This window comes from Physcomitrium patens, chromosome 22, assembly GCF_059467195.1.
Source record: "Physcomitrium patens ecotype Gransden chromosome 22, ASM5946719v1, whole genome shotgun sequence".
Lineage (NCBI taxonomy): Eukaryota > Viridiplantae > Streptophyta > Bryopsida > Funariales > Funariaceae > Physcomitrium > Physcomitrium patens.
Genome location: NC_143431.1, coordinates 11,666,481 through 11,686,107, shown reverse-complemented (window position 1 = coordinate 11,686,107; position 19,627 = coordinate 11,666,481). Strand labels below are relative to the sequence as shown.

The following is a 19,627-nucleotide window of genomic DNA, read 5'->3' as shown; positions in this document are numbered from 1 at the left end:
TGTTTCGAAATTATTCATGTTGAGAACTTGAGCAATCAATCAAAGTGTTCGTGGGTACATCACGTTGCACAATCACATCGCTTCTTTGTCACCACTGGGAAAATAAATAAATAAATAAATAAATAAAGAGAGAAGAAGAGAAAAAAGGGAGAATCAATGTGTGCCACAGAAGTTACATCAATTAGGGTTTTGGTCCCGTTGTCTTCCCCGGTCATGCTTTAGGACTGCGCACAATGTGTTTACGGAGGGCGAATTGGGAGCTAGGAATGATGGTGAAGGTGGAGCTGCATGTTGTTTTTTTGTGCAATTTTTGAGCTGCGATGTAGATATTATGTGTCGAATATCTGAGAAGGAACATGGTAGAAGAAAACGTGTCGGTAATGCACTAGGGCAGTTCAGTAGGGATGACACTAAGTTTTCAACGCTTAGTCGAGCAATATGCTGAGAAAAGTTTTTGTTTGATTGCTATAGTCAACTCTTTTTTTCCTAATGATGTGCTGATCAACATAGATGAGCATTCGAGAAACGAGAATCCAAATTGCAACTGCTAATGCAGCTCTCTTCGCTCTCTAACGTAATAGAGTATGATGCCTCATGACTCGTGGTCTTTACTCAAAGAGATGGGTGGGTCGTCGTTTATCAAATTCAGCTCATCGACTAGTAAAATGTCATAGTGTTGTTCACAGAGCTTGTTGGTGTGATTTTTGTGTAGCGTGCTTTCTGTCTGGCGATCTGTAAGTGCAACACGAGAAGGTGCTGCTGAAATTCAGCGATAGTCAGAGCTACCGACTTGCTTCCGTCTCCTTGGCTCTGAGAAAGATGATTCAAGGAACTGCCCTTCGTTTAGGAATTTGTATGTTTTTGTAACAAATCATGTTATGGATTGCAATCATGAATCCTTCTTGAAACATGATCTCGCCGTTCCATGACATCTTCTGTTAAAGCAGAGGTCTTTTGGGTCCAGATTTTAGCACTTGAAAAAGACACGGAAAATTACGGCCTGGAGCCCTAAATAGTTTAATGCACACGCCTGAACACTCTGCAATATGCTCAGATGTCGATGGCGTTTACCAGGCTTGCTTTCAAACTTCTCTAATGCTAAGCAATCCATGCGAATCTAACTCCATATGTAGAGGGTATTGAGAAATGAACTGTGTGGACGAAGATGCAAAGACAGAGAAGAGGGCGAAATTGCTTTATGCTGCACATCTTGCGTTGGAGAAACTTGTCTCATGTGCTTGTTTTCATGGTCTGGAAACAATTTTGCAAGGAAACAGAACTTGATTGATATCCAAATTGGGAAATAGACCAAGCATTCCATGCAAACATTCGTGTGGATATGCCATATGCACCTTAAAAACCTGGCTCTGTCAAGCAATTTGCCAGGAGAAATGCATCTGATCTTTGAACGGCTACCATCGCCGCAGACCATTAGCCTTCAGCTTCTTTCCAAAGAATGATACCAGAATGTGACAGCGAGAGAGTTTGAACTCAAGAGGGTTTATGCAATTACTCAATGCAAGCATGTCTGGTTTGGTTTCAAATGCAGGGTCGTAGCAATTAGGTTATTTGATGATAGGCAAAATAAGAATGGCACAGTTCTGAAGTGCACCACACCATGTCAGAAGGTAACCGCAGCTGGTTTGATGGAATTCAGCCCAGGCCCTGTGTATGCGACAATGGTGGAACTAAACTGATTGCTCCTGGAAATTGTTTGCCTTATGTTTGACAATCCTGCAAGGCCCACGTTCTTGTGAGTGGTCGTCTGTTTGTGCTACATGATTGGGGACGGCAACAGAGAAAACACAGCCGTGAATGGTAGCGTGAATCAACTCATAAACCTTGCTGGGTTGCTGCGAGGATTTATAAACATAGTAGGAATCCCAAAACATGGATGTTGAATACTTTGGCTTGTGGTTCTAGACTTTGTTATGAACACGAAAACTTCGTAGATATATCCTGTTTATTAACGTTACCAGTTGTCCTGCACTCTTACTCTATCCCGGAATCAGTTTGCAAAAGTTGTTGAACTTTGTAGATAGTTGTCAATTGTGCTACGTATTTCATGTCCCTTCCAAATTTTCTCTCCCTACGTAGTGCCGGAACATGCACCAATCGTCTTTACATAGAGTTGTCTGGAGGATTTTGAAGAGAACCTATGTCTTGACATTTCAGAGGCTCATAATGCTCATTGCGAGGATGCGAGTCTAGAGATTACGGTAATTGAGTTTTCGTACCATCCTCTTTGTTTTTTTGTGCTTCAGTGGATGTACTGCTCAAGTTCTTATCCAGTGCGGTTTAGCACTTATTCTACATGCTGTAGACAATTCTTGCCCCTTCTTTGCTGTGCATTTTCTGTGCTTTCTTTTGTTCTTTTGTCGTTAATTGTAATCAACAATAGTCTGCTCCTGAATACGTCTTTGCAGGCACTCAATTCTTTCCTTTGTTGTGATTTGTTTTTGTCGGTGAACCCTAGAGAGTTATCATACTAATTTGTTGGCTTGAGTCATAAGGGGATGCGAGTCATTTTTATCAATGCACATGCAGTTTCGTTTTTTTTTTTTTATTTTTTTTATTTTTTTTGGATATATCGTTCTTGTCATCGTAAAAGTAAACAAACTCTCATGCTTATTTGTGGATTTTTTTAATTTTATTTTCAGCTTGGGCCTACATAAATTACTGCCTACAGCTTAGCCTGAAGTCAGAAAATGCTTGGAGAACATTGTGCCATATGCTCCTGTAATTTGTGGTGATCTACAGCCATTGACTACTCGTAAGAATTTCACATGTCCACCGTCCAATACCGAACAATGCCCTACAGTTGAATGCAGGCAGAAACGAGAATGAGGGATGTAGCATTGCCAAACACCTCGGAAATCGTAGCTTAGAAATTAGGTTCCGTTTTGCCACCAGCAATTAGGTGGCATTTCTCGTCAAGAATCAACCCAGAGTTCATGTCTTTTCAACGATGTCATTGATGGGTTCTCAGTTAGCTCAGAGACCTCGGTAAAATACCTAGAATCGAACTCAAACAACAGACGCTCTTGGCTACAACTTATAGTTTCATCCGCAAAAAGAATATGGATGAAGGGGATGAGAGGACCAGATTGAGACACTGACAAGCTGCGCCTTGGCAAGACAACCTGCACATTGATTTCTAGTTGTTCGATTTGAAGCATGTAATTTAAGTTATTCAGGATGGCTATGGCGGTGGATTTTTCAATTTGCCTCGCACCAGCTCCTGTGACTACTCTTCGCGGTGAGAGAATGCTTTTCACAACTTTGCATATGAATTTTTTGCACTCCAACTAAGATTTCTGATTGTATGCATTCGTTTCGATTGGATGTGGTTTTCTTCTCGATTTCTACGCATTTACACCTTCATGGAAATAGAACGCTTTTACATTAAACAAAAAAAAAAAAAAAAAAAAAAAATCCTCGCGATCTCGTCGAGTGCGTGGTTGCTCCTTTCTATGTGTCTGGTCGCGCAATTCAGTTTATGTGTCATACGTGGATTTCTTTTGCACTTGACTGTTCAAGCATTCTTGGTTCGTCCTTTTGGATTCAAGTACACGATGTTTTAGTATATACTTGAATTTGATGCTCCGGTTGATGTTTGCGTCTGTTGGGGAGGTTTTGAGGAAGAATGAGGTTATTTAGGTCAAAAATCTGTTTGGCAGGTGTAGGAAGGCCAGAAGCAGCTGTAGTTCGAAGACCTGGAAGAAACCGGTCATGCAGAGACACTGATAAGGTTCGCCATTCAGCACGAATTGGCCGCCCGTGTAATTGCCCTCGTGCTTGTGTTGTTTCCGCTTGTATGTTTTCTGAGTGGTCTGCCTTTTATTTCGGAGACTTTGTTCATCACTGTCATAAATCAGTCAATGCACTTCATAGATCTGTTATCTGCAGTATTCTGCTTGACAATATTCAACGAGCATATCCTCTGAAGTTTTGGACATCTTTCTCAACTGTTTCGACATTTTAGAAGTCATTTTCGTATCCGACTGACCATTCTTCTGAAGGGCTTGTTAATCGACAGCTTCACGTGAATGTGTGACAACGTGGTTGAACCAGGTAATTGCGTTGCCGGAGTTCAATTATTTTGGAGGTTTCTTTTTTAGTCCTAAACAAAGTTTTTCTAGCTGTAATTCAAGGCCTAGCGAAGTTCTGCGACAAGCTTCCAGTGGTGAAAATTCGAGTGATATTGCGCCTGAAAGGTTAGTGCCATGATGCAGTAGAATTCTTTCTGCGCTTTCACTGAGTTAGGATTTCTTCTCTATTTACAAGATTTACCCAAAGCGCACTCGCATATGACTTTGCGCACATCTGTTTACATTACGATTACACCAATTATAGTCAAGGCTCCGCATTCCTGCAGAGGGGACTTACTTCAAGACGAGTTGTTGGTTGAGAGACTGCCAATCGGTGTAATCCACAACAAGGGAGATGTTGTTACTGGGAAGTACACTATCATTGGACTATTTGGGCAGGGTGCCATGGGTGTTACGTTTGAAGCCGAAAGAAGCGATGGTGAGGTTGTAGCGTTGAAAGCCATGTCTTTACGAAATATGAAGGGATGGAAGGTTAGCTTTGAATATGCCCTTACTATGCTCGTCTCAGTGTGATTAGACGCTCCTCATGTTCATGTTCATGTTCATGTTCAATTTCATGTTTAGCATTGAAACAGAGTTCTCAACGTTGTTCTTTGCTGTAGGAACTTGATCTTTTCGAAAGAGAGGCAAGAGTGCTCAAGTCGTTAAACCATCCTGGTATTCCAGCCTACATCGATTATTTTCAGGTTTACTCTGCTGCAAGTCTATTGCACGACTTCAACAAGAATTGGGATTGTCCACTTTAGTACCATAAGCCTGTTACTGATGCCATAGCTGAGTTTAGGAGCAAAGGTTTAAAAACCTGTATCACTTGAGAATCTATCTTTTGCGGGTTCAAAGTCACATGCCTTAGTTTGCGAGGTGTTTTTCCTGTGCTGTAAGCAAGACATATGTTGCCATTAACACGTCATTTTGTTGTGGATCATCTGTTATAGGTGGACACAAAAGACGATCGTATCTTCTATATAGCACAAAGAGCAGCAAAAGGGAAGTCTCTGGAAGATCTGATTACAGGTGGATGGCGTGTCTCTGAGGAAAAAGTAAAAGACATCGCAATAGAGGTGAAGAATAAATTCTGCCTAACAGTTTGTTGCAAGCTTCTGAATGTTATGCCCACCGTATTTTTACGCTTTTATTCCCAGAACACATCGTCGACAATGAGAGGGAAATGTTGAACACGTTTAGTTTGTGAAAAGTCGGCGTAGTGTTCTCTCTTGGAAAGTGAGAATATCACCTTTTATTCATTAATTCAGAATTTTGTTGATGTGTGAAAGACAGGTCTTGTCCGTGTTACAGTATCTTGGAGATTTGCGACCTCCTGTTATCCACAGAGACATTAAGGTAATCGCGTGGTACGTATATATTGTACGTATTGTCTTATTGGTGCTCACAAGCATTGTGTATAACAATTCAATGCGGCTGACGTAGTTAAGTTCTGATTTGTTGGTTCTCGTATGTTGTTATGTCTGCGATGCATATGTTGATCTTGCAATTCATTGTGCACAGCCAGAAAACATTATTTTGGATAAAGAGACGGGGGATGTGAAGGTTGTGGATTTTGGGGCAGTTCAAGATGTCGCGTCCTCAACGCTGATTGGCAGCACAGTCGTGGGCACGGTGCGGTTTTCTTGCTCTGAATGAGGTCTCCATCTTCCTCTTTCCTTGTAATGCTATGTGGTGCATATAATTATTTGTCTTTTTGCCTATATATAAACGTGAGCGATCTGGAAGCAGTACTTTCTCCTTGAGTTCAACCAAACTATCTTATACTTAAGGGTTCCACAATGCTGGATCCTGTGATGAAATTACCTCTGCTTTATGTACCTGAATTTAGCAATCGGCAGTAATAGCGCACCAATCTGGAAATATGGTTAATGTTTCAATATACCCTAGGAACATCCCTCTAAGTTGGTCATGTTCATGATATAAAGCTTTGAAAGTTTATAGTTGACACTTTGCTGCACAGTATGGCTACATGGCCCCGGAGCAGTTTCAGAACAGAGCGACACTTCAGACGGACCTATACGGGCTGGGTGGTACAATGCTGTACATGCTTTCTGGACGTCCTCCGTCATACTTTCCTCAGGTCTGTAACTTTTGATTTTGTTCAACGAGGTAGCAAATATGTCTCATTCATTCCAAGCCCTAATATACTTACATACGGTACTGTCAAGAGCCTTTTCTCACAAAGAAGACCGGATTGCAAGACAGAGGCGTTTAAAAGTGGTATTTCGTGATCTCGTGACCATGAGTCCCGAGCTTGCCAATGTTATCGATCGGCTTCTGGAGCCTGCGCCGGAAGACCGGTTTCAGGTACTTCCTTGTACTTAACATCTAATATTGTGTCATCAACTCTTTGATAATTATATCCTTTAGTTCACACTCATAGCAGATTAGCTAGCTAGTGTACTTGCGATCTGATAGGTAAGGAACTAAGCTTCAGATAGATTGTTGTTGAGGTGCTACTCCTAATTATGTTCGACAGTTTGGGATTCCTGCCAGTCTCGCACTTATGCTTAATGTAAGGGATGAATTTCTCGACGTCTTATTTGATTGCAACTTAAACATGTTACACTTGTTTTGTGAAGTCTGCTGGACAGGTGATTCAAGCTCTTCAAGAAGAAAGTCGTGAGTCGTACTTGGTATCTCCCGGTTTGAGCAATAACTCAGCTCGATATGTTCAACAGACAAGTGCTGTTCGGAGACCGGCAGGAGCGCAAGTGGTGAGCAACTTACAAATATTATGCTCCTATCTGGCTTTGGTGGAGCATGTTTCACTCCTACCAGTTAAATCGTGACTACCTTCACGATTGTATAGAGATAAAGTTTTATTAAACAAACTGGATTTACCTCTCAACCGAACCTTTTTCAGATAATACCACGTTTAGTGTCCAGAAATATGTAAGCCTCGTAATGGCTCACTAGTCATTTGAAATGCAGGAACTGAAAAGGAGCTCAAACATGCTGGAGGTAGCGATCCCAGCACATGGACTAACACAAGAGACAGCAGAGAGCGGCGCGTTTACTGTGGTAATTCGTAAATTATATCTAAACTTGGTGTTAATTCTATTGGTGTTCATTTCTGAATGTTTCTTTTCCAAATATCTTTTTACATTAAAATGAGTGCTCCCTTGCATATCGTTACACGTAGTTTCTACTCCACCTCGCACTTTTGTATAGCATGAGGATTATGTGCCAGGCATGGAATGCATTCGTGGCTGTCTGGACGCGTTCAGCCATGGCAGGAGGCGGTCCAGTCTTTGCCGCCTTTTCTCTCCCTTTCTGGTTTGTTGGTCTTAGGTAAGTTACAAATCTTCCCCCATTCATCTGTTCTTCAGGCTTCATATTGAAATCTTTCATACAATGCTTGTATCAACTCCCTATGCTCTGGTTTGTGGCTCAAGAGGCTTTCGGTGGGCTCACGTTCACTTCAAAAATCAGGTGAAAATGATGCAGTTACATTTCAGGATTTAAAGCTTTTAATGTTGCTTCGCAGGCTCGCTAAGAGAACTCTCTTCAGCACAGCAGTCGCCATTAAGTTGGAGTTTGATGGTCCAAATTTTTCTATCGAGTGGAGCATCGGTACAATGTGGAAGCATAAAGTTGTTGGGGAAACTAAAAATTTACGTTCAATTGACGTCGTGGAGGAAAAAGTGCAGGTATGGGCTCATTACTCTGTTATCTATGCATGGCTTCATGATAGTGCAAGTCCCTGAAGCTGGCCTGGCGTTTTAGCATAGTATGCAAACCCTTGTCTGTCTAATTTTACTGCATCTGTTCATTTGTTTTTCACAATCTACTGCAGGATCCTGATCAGGGGTATAGCAAACGTCTGGCCACATCGTTGGTCTTGTATGAAGGTTCAAATAAACATGAATTTGGATCTGGACTACAACCAGAGGAGCTAGAATGGCTTCTGGCAGAAATCAAGTCGCACTTACAACTTCCTAGTTAACCTCTCAGTTTGTGCAGTACTTACTGTATTCATTGAAAAGAAAATTCCCAAAAGGGATTATTGAGGTTTCATCTTCGATGGAGTGCATGTCCACTCGGGTTCTATCGTATCATATCCATCATTGTCTCAAATGCAGCCTTTGTATAGCAGAAGTGAAACTACTGCATTATTACCGGAACGCACTGTGGTAACCACATCACCTACCTGCATTTGTCATTTGTATGTATGAAGATGTGTATTTGTATATATGTATGGATATGTATATATACATCTTGAAAAAAAAAACATATATATATATATATATATATTTATTTAGCGCAGAAATTGTTTGAAAATGTGATGAAATTATTGTGGGTGGCAAAAGATACACTCTGAAGGTTTCCATTGGGTAAGCAAGAAATGAATCATTTATAAAGTTTGGAGTTATTGGAATCAATGCAAAAAACAAAAATATTGATAAATTAAAATTCGGAAATCTATTTGGTATCAAATCAGAAACTTATTTCGTATCGACCGTGCCATTATTGTGATTAAGATCAAGGGGCCGATAAGGCTTAAGAGTCATGGTTTAAGTGATGAGGTCTTAAAGAATCTATATCACTTGGATCCTTATATATTGTGTCTGCAAAAATCACGCCAAAAAATGACAAGCAGAGTCTCAATATTGCATTTCAGTTGATTGAAAATCTTGTGCAGTAATTAAACATTGTATACTTAGATCCTTTCAAGTACTAATATTTTGCTCACAGAAAAAGTGGGTCCAATTTTTAAGTCTGACCTGAAAGAAATTATATTTTGGTGTAAAATTGTAGAACTTCACATATTAGAACTCAGTTGCAAATAATACTTGAAGAATGAAATACAAAAGCCTAAATGTGTTGATGTATTGTTCTAACACGTCAGCATACGTTGCATTTTTCATCTTATTAATGAATGCAAACCATGTTTAATATTTCTAAATAAAACGACCAATGTTTTTTTTTTTCTTCTTCTTTAAAACTGGATTGTTGCACTTTTAATATGTATAGAAATCAGTTAAAACAAATTTAAAGAGAAAAATACTCAACTGAAGAAACACCTTATGTGCACTAAATTATAGAAAAGATAAAATCTCTAAAACTTAACAGGTTAAAAGTGAAGAAAAAAAGTTTCAAACTAAAATATTGAACATAAATTTCAATAATGAGAAGAGGTCTCAACAATAGTCATATTCTTCAATCCTAATTTTCATTTGAAATCAATGAAAAACATTCAAAGATTGATTTAGTTGTCTACAATGGTTTTTTCAATTACAAACAAATAATTTTTTTGGAGATTTAATTTAAGGGTAAATAATATTTTGGACTTAATAGAAACGTACAAAGTTTGTAATGACACTATAGTGGTCAAATAAATACTGTAATTTAAGGGAACAAAAAAAATAAAAAAGAAAGAAAGAAAAACAACATCGACAACATTAGATATAAACAATAAAATACTTTGATGACAAGAGTATAATGCATATTGGATTCTTTCTCTGAGTGCAATACAATTATATCAAAAACAATAATTTCGTGATAAGTGTTAGAAATGTCTTCAGTTTGTAAAAGAATATTATTTGTGGATCAATATTTGGTGTAAAAAATACCTTTAGAAGTCTCCAAACGAAAAATAAAAGATTCTTCCAAAGGTCTGCATGGAGTGCAATGGAAGATTCTTTTAAAATTAATTAATTTATTTATTATTCTATATATATATATATTTTCTTAAACAAGTCAACCATGCTTCAAAATTACAACCATTCCTCCAGCCCATTGCAAAATTCACAAATTCTGTCCTTTTTCAATACAATTGAACAAAAACAACCGACAGCCATTCTCATCAACTCTATTATTAACAAGAAGCCAACCATATTCTCAAAAACATCATCATCTCCAAATCCACATATATCTGAGTGTATATATATATATATAAAGTAAACAACTAAAAACTGCACTCATACAACACACACACACACAATGCTACTTCCATGCAACTCTCTTTATATAAATGTATATATATACACACACAAAGGGAGAGGCAGGAATCTTCACAGAGAATGTTAAAAGGGGGGATAGGGGAAGAAGAAGAAGAAGAAGAAGAAGAATGGTGAGTTGGGTTCTAAGGGTTGGATTACCGAGTTATGCATGCATGTGCTGTTATGGTGAAATGGGGGTGAGTGAGGGGGGATAATAATAATAATAATAATATATACATATATCTATACCTATATACATATATATATATATATAAAGTTTATTTTTGGGTGCTTGCTTGCTGGTGCTGAGGAAAGGAAAGGGAGTCAAGACCGAGAGAGCAACGAGAGAAAGACGGAGAGGGGGAGAGAGAGCGTGGGGAATGGTGTTAGTTTGTTGTTTATTATTTGTGTTGTCTGTTTGAGTTGTGCTACTGTGTGGTTTTGTTGTTGTTGGTTGTTCCAGGTTTGGGTTTGGGTTTGTTCCGTCTTGGTTGGGGCTTCCGGAGCTTCAACCCTCTCTCTCTCTCTCGTTGTGTTGTGTTGTGTTGTTCTGTCTCTCTACTCCTCCGTTGTCGCTGCTCGCTTCGCCCCGCCCTTGCAATCTCTTCCCACACTCACTCACTCACTCACTCTTGTTGGCTGGCTGGCTGGATTGCCTGCTTGCTTTCTGCATTCATTCCTCCTCTTCCTCCTCTTCATTCCTCTTCCCAAGTCGTGCTTTGTCTGTTTTAGTCCTGTGTCTTTGTGCGGAGGAGGAGGAGGAGCTTCTTTGCTGTTTGCTGGGCGACGAGAGGAACAAGGTTTCGCGGGGCTTCCCAGGGCGATGGCGTCCTCCAGCTACGCCATCAAGGAGGAAGATCACGAGGTGCGCTGCTTTCGGAACCCAACCAACGCCTCCTCGTCCTCTCTCTCTGTTCCCGTCTGCTGCTGCTGTGCTGTGTGTGTTTTGGAAGGGCCGCGGTGCTTTGCTGCTTTAGACCAGCCTGCTGCTGCTGGGGATTTGGGTTTCATGGGGTTGGGCTTCGGGGAATTGTGCGCACGCGGCGGATGCTTCGTCTGATAGCTTGCGTTCGCAGAATCGAGATCGGTCAATTTCATGTGCATTTTCTGTCGTGTTTTTGTGAGGAGTGAAGTGTTGTTTCGCGGTGGGGAGTCTGGGTAACTTGAGATGGTTCAGGGGACGAAAGGAATATCGATTGTAGTGTGACAGCGGCGAGTTTGTGATCACTCGCGGAATTTAATTTCTGCGATTAAAGGCTGAGTTCGTGAAGGCTGAGGAATGTTTATGAGAGCTGGAAGTTGTGCAATGGTTGCAAAATAGATGGAAATATTAGCTTGCGCTTTCTTGAGCGACTCTAGGATATGTGGGAGGGCAACATAGTAGCTCGTGGTGGACCTTCTGAGCCAGAAAAAAAATTGAATAAAAATCAAACAGAACAAACCTTAAAATATTATATTTCGAAAAATGTCCACAAAGTTAAGGTTTTGGTTTTTTTTTTAAGGATTTTGTTTGGATTATGTTAATTGTTTTGTTTGTTATATATTTTTTGCGTTAACGTCAATAAGGAGAGTCTCAGCATTGTAGGAGGTGTAATTGCTCAGATTGCCTAGTCTCATTTCATGGACTTTTGAAAGCGTATTCCCAGCGTGTGATATTAATTTTTTTCCCCTATTCTGGACGAGTTTGGATGACCATGGATAATTGAGTTACAGATAATAGGTTTAGTTGTAGTCGTCTGAAGCTATGTGATCCTTGCCGAAATCTACGTGGGTGCTGTTTTGCATCTGTTGAACGAGAATCACTGAGCTGTGTGTCCCAATCATGAACTGTTTGACTCAACGTGTGCGCATTCGCTACCCTTGTTGATTAGGATTATGAGGAGGAAGAAGATGATGAAGACGCGGCTGGAGAGACGGTTGCAATTGCCCTTCAGGGTTTTATGGAGCAAGTGCAATGTGAACGGCAAGCATATGTAAAGGTAACTCCTTCAGCAGTTTCAGACTTGAAGTTGAACATGCGTCGATCTTGTTGGTGAATAGTCGTGATCCTGCACCACCGTTGGTTATTTTGCAAATGCTCAGAATCCTTCACTTTAGGTTTTGGTCTCATGTAGACTTTGAATGCAGTTGATATACGTTCATTAAGCCGACAAGAAAAGTCTTCAAAGACTACGCTGCAATGTGCTTTAGTTGCATTTGAAGCCTAGTCAATGACTAATAATCAGCTGCTGGGGTTCTCGATATTGGTAGCAATACCTTTGGTGGATGTATCGAAGACTGCTGAATCAAATTTGATGAATCATACGATATATTTTCTCGTGGGAGATTCACATGTCAGAAATTTTTGGAATTGGTAGTGAACTGCAGATAGGAAAGAGAACTGGTGAAGTGCCTAGTATCTGGTTGACATTGCTGATTGATGATGATGCAGCGACGCATGAATTCGAACAAGGAGCGGTTGAAGGGCTACACATGGAATCTTTTGAAACTGGACCAGGAGCGCAAGTCGGTATGGGAAAGGAGAGAAGTGTCGAGCTTCTCCTCACTTTGTCAAAAAAAACATCAAGCTTACGGCAACTTGAATGGCTCAGATTCCTCCGGAGAGAAAGATGGCAGATTAGCTACCCAGGAATCGGGTGGTTTAGACAAGCCAATATCCATTATTTTTGGATGTCAAACGGGCGGAAAGACAGCCATTCGGCCAGTGAAGCTACGCAAAGTTGAGAATGTGCCACCGTACACAACATGGATCTATTTAGATAGGTTACATAGCAACTCCAACTTCCATGATTTTTTGCACATTGCTAGGGCCACAGTGTTCTGGATATTGCAGATCCATAATTTTAATATCGAATGGCGTGTACATTGTATGCAGTTTCAATCTGTGACTGTTCCCTTTTGTAAATACGAATTTCTGGTTGTTTTTGGTTGCTTCTCTGCAGCTGTTGTTCAGTTTGATTGAAGTTAGAGATGGCTGGTGGTCTGGCATGGTAGGAACCAACGCATGACAGAAGATCAATCTGTAGTGGGCCGACGTCGGATCTACTATGATAGTGATGGCAATGAAACTCTAATCGCCAGTGATAGTGAAGAAGAAGATCCTGGGGATGATGATGACAAAGACGAACCTAAGCACGACTTCAGCAAGGGTGAAGACACCTTAATCTGGTAACTCGCATCTACTGATGCTCAAGATTGTTTTGTAACTACTCTTAATCGTGTCTTGTAGTTGTAATGATCTTGTCACTACGTGTCCTTTAGAATTTTCGGATACTGAGCAGTATTCAGCGAAATGATAGTACTTTCATTGAAGTTGTGCACCTGTCGAAATGCGCAATAAGAATTCAAGAGCTCATAGCCTCACATGCACGTTCATAGGATGTCAATTATCCGGAACTTGGTAAACTTTGCCCTCTGGATCCCAGCGGGACTAAATTTGGCGGATACTGGTTGAATATTGTAAGGCCACTTAAATGATGTAGGAATGAGGTATCTTGTACCTTGGTTCTGAGGCCTAATCATATTTTGCGAATAGGATGTCCATCCAGGAGCTTGGATTGAAGTCGGTGGTTTTGAATGAGCTCTCCGATGTCCTTGACATAAAACCAGAAGAAATCGAGGTATGATAATACCATACATCAGTTACTCACCTCGCGTCACGAGGTTGTTGAGTGCGGTAAAGGAGTCCAGTACTAATCCCCAGGACTTTGGTTTGATTATTGGACATACATTATATATTATCTACAAAACGTCTTTCAAACGTAGCTTGGAGGACGTGGAGAATTTGTGTTCGTTCATAATTAATAGATATATTTTTTCAGTAGTAACTGAACACAAAATCCACTTTTCTTCCTTCCAGGCAAGGTATGACATCCTGTTAAAAGATTTTGCTAAGAATGGTGGGAGTGAGATGCTGCTGCCAACTGCTGTAGGGACTACCCGTGATAAAGAATTTACTAGAGGAACTTTTCAAGAGTTTTCATTGTTCAACTCTGGAAAGGAAGCTGTGAAGGAAGAAAATGAACTTCCAGACACGCAAGAGGATGATGACAATGAAACGAAAGACCTCCTGGCTGCTATGGATTCTTTTGACACTCTGTTTTGCAGGCGCTGTTTGGTACCAACTCAACATCTTTGTCTTCTCCAATCAACTCAATTTCCACAGAATTGTACCTCAAAATGTGTGCAAAATGCAGTCGAACCTTAGTGCCAAATCTGCACTGATCTCAGTGGCTCAAAACTAATAATAATAATAATAATAATAATAATTCTTATTTTTGCAGGTATTTGACTGCCGATTACATGGATGCTCCCAAGCTATAGTCCATCCAGTAAGTCACATGTCAATGTCCTGCTCTGTTCTTTTTGCGTCATGTTCATGATTCTATCACTATTATGTAAATCCCACGATAATTTGGAAGGGGACATGGATTTCACTTCAAGTGGAGGCTTTGCACGTTTCAGCATCTCATGCGTACTTTATGCTACTGAGCACCTACGATTCTAGCATCCGGCAGTAAATTGCATTTTTTGGTGCCCGACAGAGTGAAAGGCAACAACCATGGAGTGGCACAGAAGAAGACCCTAGTCCTTGCAGCAAAGATTGTTATTTGTTGGTAAGTGCGATTTCTCCTTTCTAGTGATTTGATCGGCTTTATATCTTTCGACTCTGTTCAATCTTACTAATCCTGACGAGAGTTATTGGTTTCACATGGTTGTTGCAACTTTTTTTTAAGGTTCTATCCTCGTTTGAAAATTGCACAGCTAATGATGCACAATGTACTGCATATTGACCTTAGATTTTTATGTTAATCTTTTCTCGAGGTTCAGAGAGGGTGTGTTTGTGTTGGCAGACTGATCCAAACTACGTGACAAAGACCAGATTACGTCCTGAAGTTCCCCCCCGAGGAGATGTTGATGCAGGACTTAGAGATGTTTCACAGAGTCCCGAGCAGGGCCAAACCGCTACCAACGGTCAAGAAGATGATGTGGGTGTCTCAGAAAGATTTTCCAAGAGGTCGGGGATGTCCAGCAGAGAAAGGTCAAGTTCCTCAGAGACTCAGGCATGGGCTGCACCGACAATACTTGATCCAGGAGCGACCCAACCGGTAGGTCGCACCGGTAGCTGGTCTAAAGTAGGCTCAAAAGAGAAGAAATCAGAAAAACGCCCGAGTGCCACACGCAGGTCACTCCGTGTGAGACGTAATTGCCCACAAGAAGATACTTCCGCTCTCTTAAAGCCACAGTTAAGCCAGGAAGAATCTGTTATCTCTCTCGACAGCGATAGCCAGGACTTTCCTAAAGAAGAGTCACCCTCTTTAAAGGTAATCCAGTATCTCGAAATCCACTCACATCTGCTTTTATTTGGTGGACCTTTTAATGTGGCCTATTATTGTGTTTAGAAGTTGTCATGTTTATTGTGTTGAAGAGTTTTATTTTCACGAATCGAATGCTCGTGCTTTATTTCTTTTTATTTTATTTCATTTTATTTCATTTTTTAAATGATTTGACTTTAGTTTCTTTTGAAGGCTCGAATGCTATGACCGAAACGTGTATCTCTCATGCAACAGGGGGAAGGAAGCTCCTACCAGGATGAGGCTTTCAAGGTGAAAAAGGCCCGTCAAGGCGTGTTGCCTTCAAAGAGGAAGAAGGATGTTGAGAAGGATGGTGAGGTTGAGAAAGACGATGATATGGAGAAAGATGATGATGTGGACAAGGACGAAGATAGGGACAAGGATGATGATATGGATAAAGATGATCTAGAGAAGGATGATGATCTTGAGAAAGACGATGATACGTCGCGAGAAGGTGAAGCTGATGAGAAGATTGCTGTAGCATCTGCACCTGAGGGTTTTGCTTTCAAAGAGGGGCAAGATGAAGCTCCAGGTCAAGCAGTCAAAGTAGAAGTAGGTGTTGGGTGGACTGAGATGGAGAAGGGTTTGTATGAGAAGGGTTTGCAGATTTTTGGCAGAAACAGGTATTACATAAACGACATTTCCTAATAGTTATGGTGTAGGAATGCCTTTGGATTGAAGATTTTTCTTCAGAGTGATAACTCAGGCAACTGGTCCTCCCCCTTCTAACTTGAAACGTGTTATGGCTGATGTCAAGTTTTTAGTGTTGCATACCAGATCCCTTCTCTTCTCGTAAATAAACTAAAATAGGGATGTTGTTATCACAGTTGCTTGGTATCGCGAAACCTTCTTCAAGGCTGCAAGACGTGTGCAGAGGTGGCCAAGTACGCAATGGAACTAGATGCTGCTGGACTTGGTGGTGTCCGACGGATTGCTGACAGTTTGGTATGAGTGGGCACTTTCTATTTAACTACGTTCCGTCTTTTGCATGATTGCTGAACTGTTGAAGCGGTTTGTCTTCTGTAATTTATCTCTCTCGACAACTATAGGTCATTACAAGTTGAAGAGGACAACACACTGAGAAATATGTTCTATATAATCCTACATCAACTTAGTTCTTGTGAATGCGGCCATCAATTCGTATCTGTTGTGAACACCTCTCCTGGCTACTAACACACTGGATCCTGCGTCAAATCGTATTCTGTGCAGGATACAGAGGCAGCAAGCAGAGCACGATTGTATGGTGTTCGGCGCAAAAAGAATATGCGCAAGCTTAAGTATACATTTAAGTCTGTAGTGCATCCACTTATACGGAAAAGGTTGGCTAACGGGAAGGATCAAACGTGTCGGCAATACACACCTTGCAACTGCCTCTACACTTGTGGGAAGCAATGTCCGTGCCTACTTAATGGTACCTGCTGTGAAAAATACTGTGGGTGAGTGATTCTTACAAAAGTCCAACTTTTACTATAATGTCTCCTGCATCGAAGCCCTTGGGGAGGTTGCTAGCTTTTCCCTTATCATGTGACAATGGTCACCATGCAGGTGCTCCAAGAGCTGCAAGAATCGGTTCCGGGGCTGCCATTGTGCAAAGAGTAATTGCTGTAGTCGGCAATGCCCGTGTTTCGCTGCAGGGCGCGAGTGTGACCCTGATGTCTGCAGAAATTGCTGGGTTGGGTAAGCTACGATCATTCTCCTTGGTCATATCCTAGTCAGTTATGGGATCGTTGAAACTCAACCGGACTTGGGTTTTTGCGATTTTGCAGTTCATGCTTAGCCCTCATCAGTTGCTTGACGTAGAGATGGCGATTGGCTTCTATGGAAATTGATAAATGATTGATGCTTCTTTATAAAGTTCTTCAAATTTGGTTGTGTTTTCTCAGTTGCGGAGAAAAACATGTAAAGCCGGCAGTGGAGTACACATGCCATAATATGAAGCTCATGCTGAAGCAGCAGCAGCGGGTGAGAGGTCCTTCCCACTAGTAGCGAGCAAGTATAGGTCCTTGTTTTAAGACCAGCGCATTCGATGTAGCACGATTCCTCCCCATTACGTTTTTTGAATATGTTGTGCTTTTTTATTGTTCTCAAATTTATTTCGTATCACTTAGAGCTTCGGAGCAAAGAACCCGATTATTCATTGCTCGCATGATTTTGTGGTGGCAGGTGTTACTGGGCAGGTCAGATGTGGCAGGCTGGGGTGCATTCCTGAAGGTAAGGCTAGTTTCCACTTCAACGCTCCTAACCAGATTGCGATGAGTATTTTAAGAACAGGATCAAGCCGTGTTTCTTCAGTTAGCAAACGCTCTAATATTTGTGTATTACAAACTTGCAGAAAACGGTTGCCAAGCATGAATACCTCGGAGAGTATACTGGTGAACTCATCTCCCATCGAGAGGCCGATAAACGAGGGAAAATTTACGACAGGGAGAATTCGTCGTTCCTCTTCAATCTAAATGATCAGGCAAGCCTCGTATTGGTCTCTTTTGGCTTGTTTATCGCATATGATCATGCTAGTCTGGAAATTCATGTGGAGGTTAATGACAATTCTATGCTTTCTTCAGTATGTGCTGGACGCATGTCGAAAGGGCGACAAGCTCAAATTTGCGAACCATTCACCTACTCCCAACTGCTATGCCAAGGTAATTCATACTCTTTTCTCGAATAATTTTCATGTCAGTTGGAGAAATTTCTGTGGTGTTAGCTCGACAGGTTGACTGCCCACCCTATTACTTCGACGAGAGTCGTCTCTTCTGCAATTGTGCAGAGTCGATGTAAACGATTGGTAAAAATTCTCTAGTTATACTGAGATGTGTCAGTAATCATAAGTTTGCAAATGTTTGAGGTCCACGTTCAAGACAGCAAACTCTACTAGCGATTCTCTTAACAAAATGGTGTCGCACTGTGGTCAAGATCGTAGTGCTGTAGGCTTCACCTGAAAATTATGGCTGTCTGCTATGCAACAGGTTATTATGGTTTCCGGAGACCATAGGGTAGGGATTTTCGCTAAAGAACGAATTGGAGCTGGGGAAGAACTATTCTATGACTACCAATACGAGCCTGATAGAGCGCCCGTATGGGCAAGAAAACCTGATGATCCTAACAACAAGAGGGATGATATGCCAAGTACCGGTGGACGAGCACAGAAAGTTGCTTAAGTGGCTCATTTACTGTTGCAGTTCAGGTCTCGCGGAGGTATTTTGCATCAGTCAAGGTATTGGCGATCCCACTCTTGCCATTCGAAGGAGGCAATCCCTCAATCTGTGACCTATTTTATGCAACTTTGTACTCGAATTGGCGGTTACTATCTGGTTTAGAGGTTACCAGCACGACGATTGGCAATTGTGTGAAGATTAGTGCTTGATACTAATTTATATCCAGACAGGCACAAGAGGTGCGATGCGCCCTGTCCAATGTGTCGTCAGGACATTTTGGTTGACCACGGGAACAAACTCCCTTTACTCGGGTCCCGTATACTTCGTAGGAGACGCCCAGTGTAGTTGGACCTCATTTTGTAGTTCAGAATCACAAGTACGATGACATTCTTAAGATTGAGGAGAATCACCACATTCATTCTAATTTTTCAGTCCATTATTTCGTTTCTATTTCTCGCTCTTCGTATTTTTGGTTTGGGTTTTCGATGCCATCTTCACGTGTATCCGGCGACCAGTCGCACGCACACGCTGCACTAATCTCGATCGCAGTATTTGCCATTGCCGCAACGGGTATCTGTGAAAGCCCTACCGCTCTTTAATGCGGCTACCGTCAACGCTGCCGCTTCTGCCGAGCGTCTTTTCTTCTACTGTCATAAGAAGTCTCGTTCATTCGCATAACATCCAGTAAACAACAAACTAATTCTGCCTTTGAATTATGGTATGAAATATTTTTCATAAAATTGGACAAAGAATTGGCACATTTCTTTGTTGGATTTATTTGAAGTTGATGGTAGTTGTAACAACATTCGCATGTAAAACCACCATGTCCAAAACAGTGGCTACTATTGAGCTTTAGGTGTTATGTTCACAAACTTGTTAATGTAAACTTTTAGATTTTTGCTGATTTCATGATGCTTCTTCACAACTTTGATCTCTATACTTTTATGTACACTTACACATATACACACTTATTTATGTTAAAGATTTTCCCGTCTTCTGTTTTCGAAGCGTCTAGAAGAGCAACAAGCATTCAACAACGGTATTAAAGGATTCGTTGA

At 41.1% G+C, this 19,627-nt stretch overlaps 2 protein-coding genes across 4 annotated transcripts; both read left to right on the top strand.

The window, feature by feature from the left end:
* The first annotated feature begins 2,886 nt into the window (after positions 1–2,886).
* On the top strand, positions 2,887–8,138 carry LOC112274682 (uncharacterized). 2 transcript variants are annotated; one of them, XM_024504351.3, is made up of 15 exons: positions 2,887–3,259; positions 3,681–3,751; positions 4,075–4,217; positions 4,379–4,583; positions 4,715–4,798; positions 5,048–5,173; positions 5,391–5,453; positions 5,619–5,729; positions 6,079–6,198; positions 6,324–6,425; positions 6,701–6,835; positions 7,053–7,142; positions 7,312–7,412; positions 7,609–7,771; positions 7,918–8,138. In XM_024504351.3, exons 1-15 carry the CDS (start codon positions 3,199–3,201, stop codon positions 8,065–8,067), a joined length of 1,725 nt encoding a protein of 574 aa, XP_024360119.1. In that variant the 5' UTR covers positions 2,887–3,198; the 3' UTR covers positions 8,068–8,138. The 2 variants fall into 2 exon arrangements, with proteins under 2 accessions (XP_024360119.1, XP_090102157.1); XM_090246031.1 differs by lacking the exon at positions 2,887–3,259 and adding an exon at positions 3,485–3,548.
* A 2,254-nt stretch (positions 8,139–10,392) lies between these two features.
* Positions 10,393–19,019, top strand: LOC112274954 (histone-lysine N-methyltransferase CLF). 2 transcript variants are annotated; one of them, XM_024504837.3, is made up of 18 exons: positions 10,393–10,928; positions 11,935–12,042; positions 12,495–12,826; positions 13,058–13,231; positions 13,599–13,683; positions 13,923–14,180; positions 14,347–14,394; positions 14,608–14,679; positions 14,917–15,387; positions 15,634–16,040; positions 16,245–16,362; positions 16,627–16,853; positions 16,963–17,094; positions 17,301–17,379; positions 17,581–17,628; positions 17,750–17,878; positions 17,979–18,056; positions 18,381–19,019. In XM_024504837.3, the coding sequence occupies exons 1-18, from the start codon at positions 10,887–10,889 to the stop codon at positions 18,570–18,572; spliced, it is 3,000 nt and encodes a 999-aa protein (XP_024360605.1). In that variant the 5' UTR covers positions 10,393–10,886; the 3' UTR covers positions 18,573–19,019. The 2 variants fall into 2 exon arrangements, with proteins under 2 accessions (XP_024360605.1, XP_024360607.1); XM_024504839.2 differs by lacking the exons at positions 10,393–10,928; positions 11,935–12,042 and having other exon boundaries at positions 12,686–12,826; positions 13,006–13,231.
* Positions 19,020–19,627: the final 608 nt, after the last annotated feature.

Bases quoted from the DNA above. Each gene is read 5' to 3' on its own strand.
- LOC112274954 (XM_024504837.3), top strand. From the start codon at position 10,887: ATGGCGTCCTCCAGCTACGCCATCAAGGAGGAAGATCACGAG. The intron at 10,929-11,934 runs GTGCGCTGCTTT...CTTGTTGATTAG, and splicing joins TCAAGGAGGAAGATCACGAG to GATTATGAGGAGGAAGAAGA. The intron at 18,057-18,380 runs GTAATTCATACT...GCTATGCAACAG, and splicing joins CTCCCAACTGCTATGCCAAG to GTTATTATGGTTTCCGGAGA.
- LOC112274682 (XM_024504351.3), top strand. From the start codon at position 3,199: ATGGCTATGGCGGTGGATTTTTCAATTTGCCTCGCACCAGCTCCTGTG. The intron at 3,260-3,680 runs GTGAGAGAATGC...TCTGTTTGGCAG, and splicing joins TCCTGTGACTACTCTTCGCG to GTGTAGGAAGGCCAGAAGCA. The intron at 7,772-7,917 runs GTATGGGCTCAT...AATCTACTGCAG, and splicing joins TCGTGGAGGAAAAAGTGCAG to GATCCTGATCAGGGGTATAG.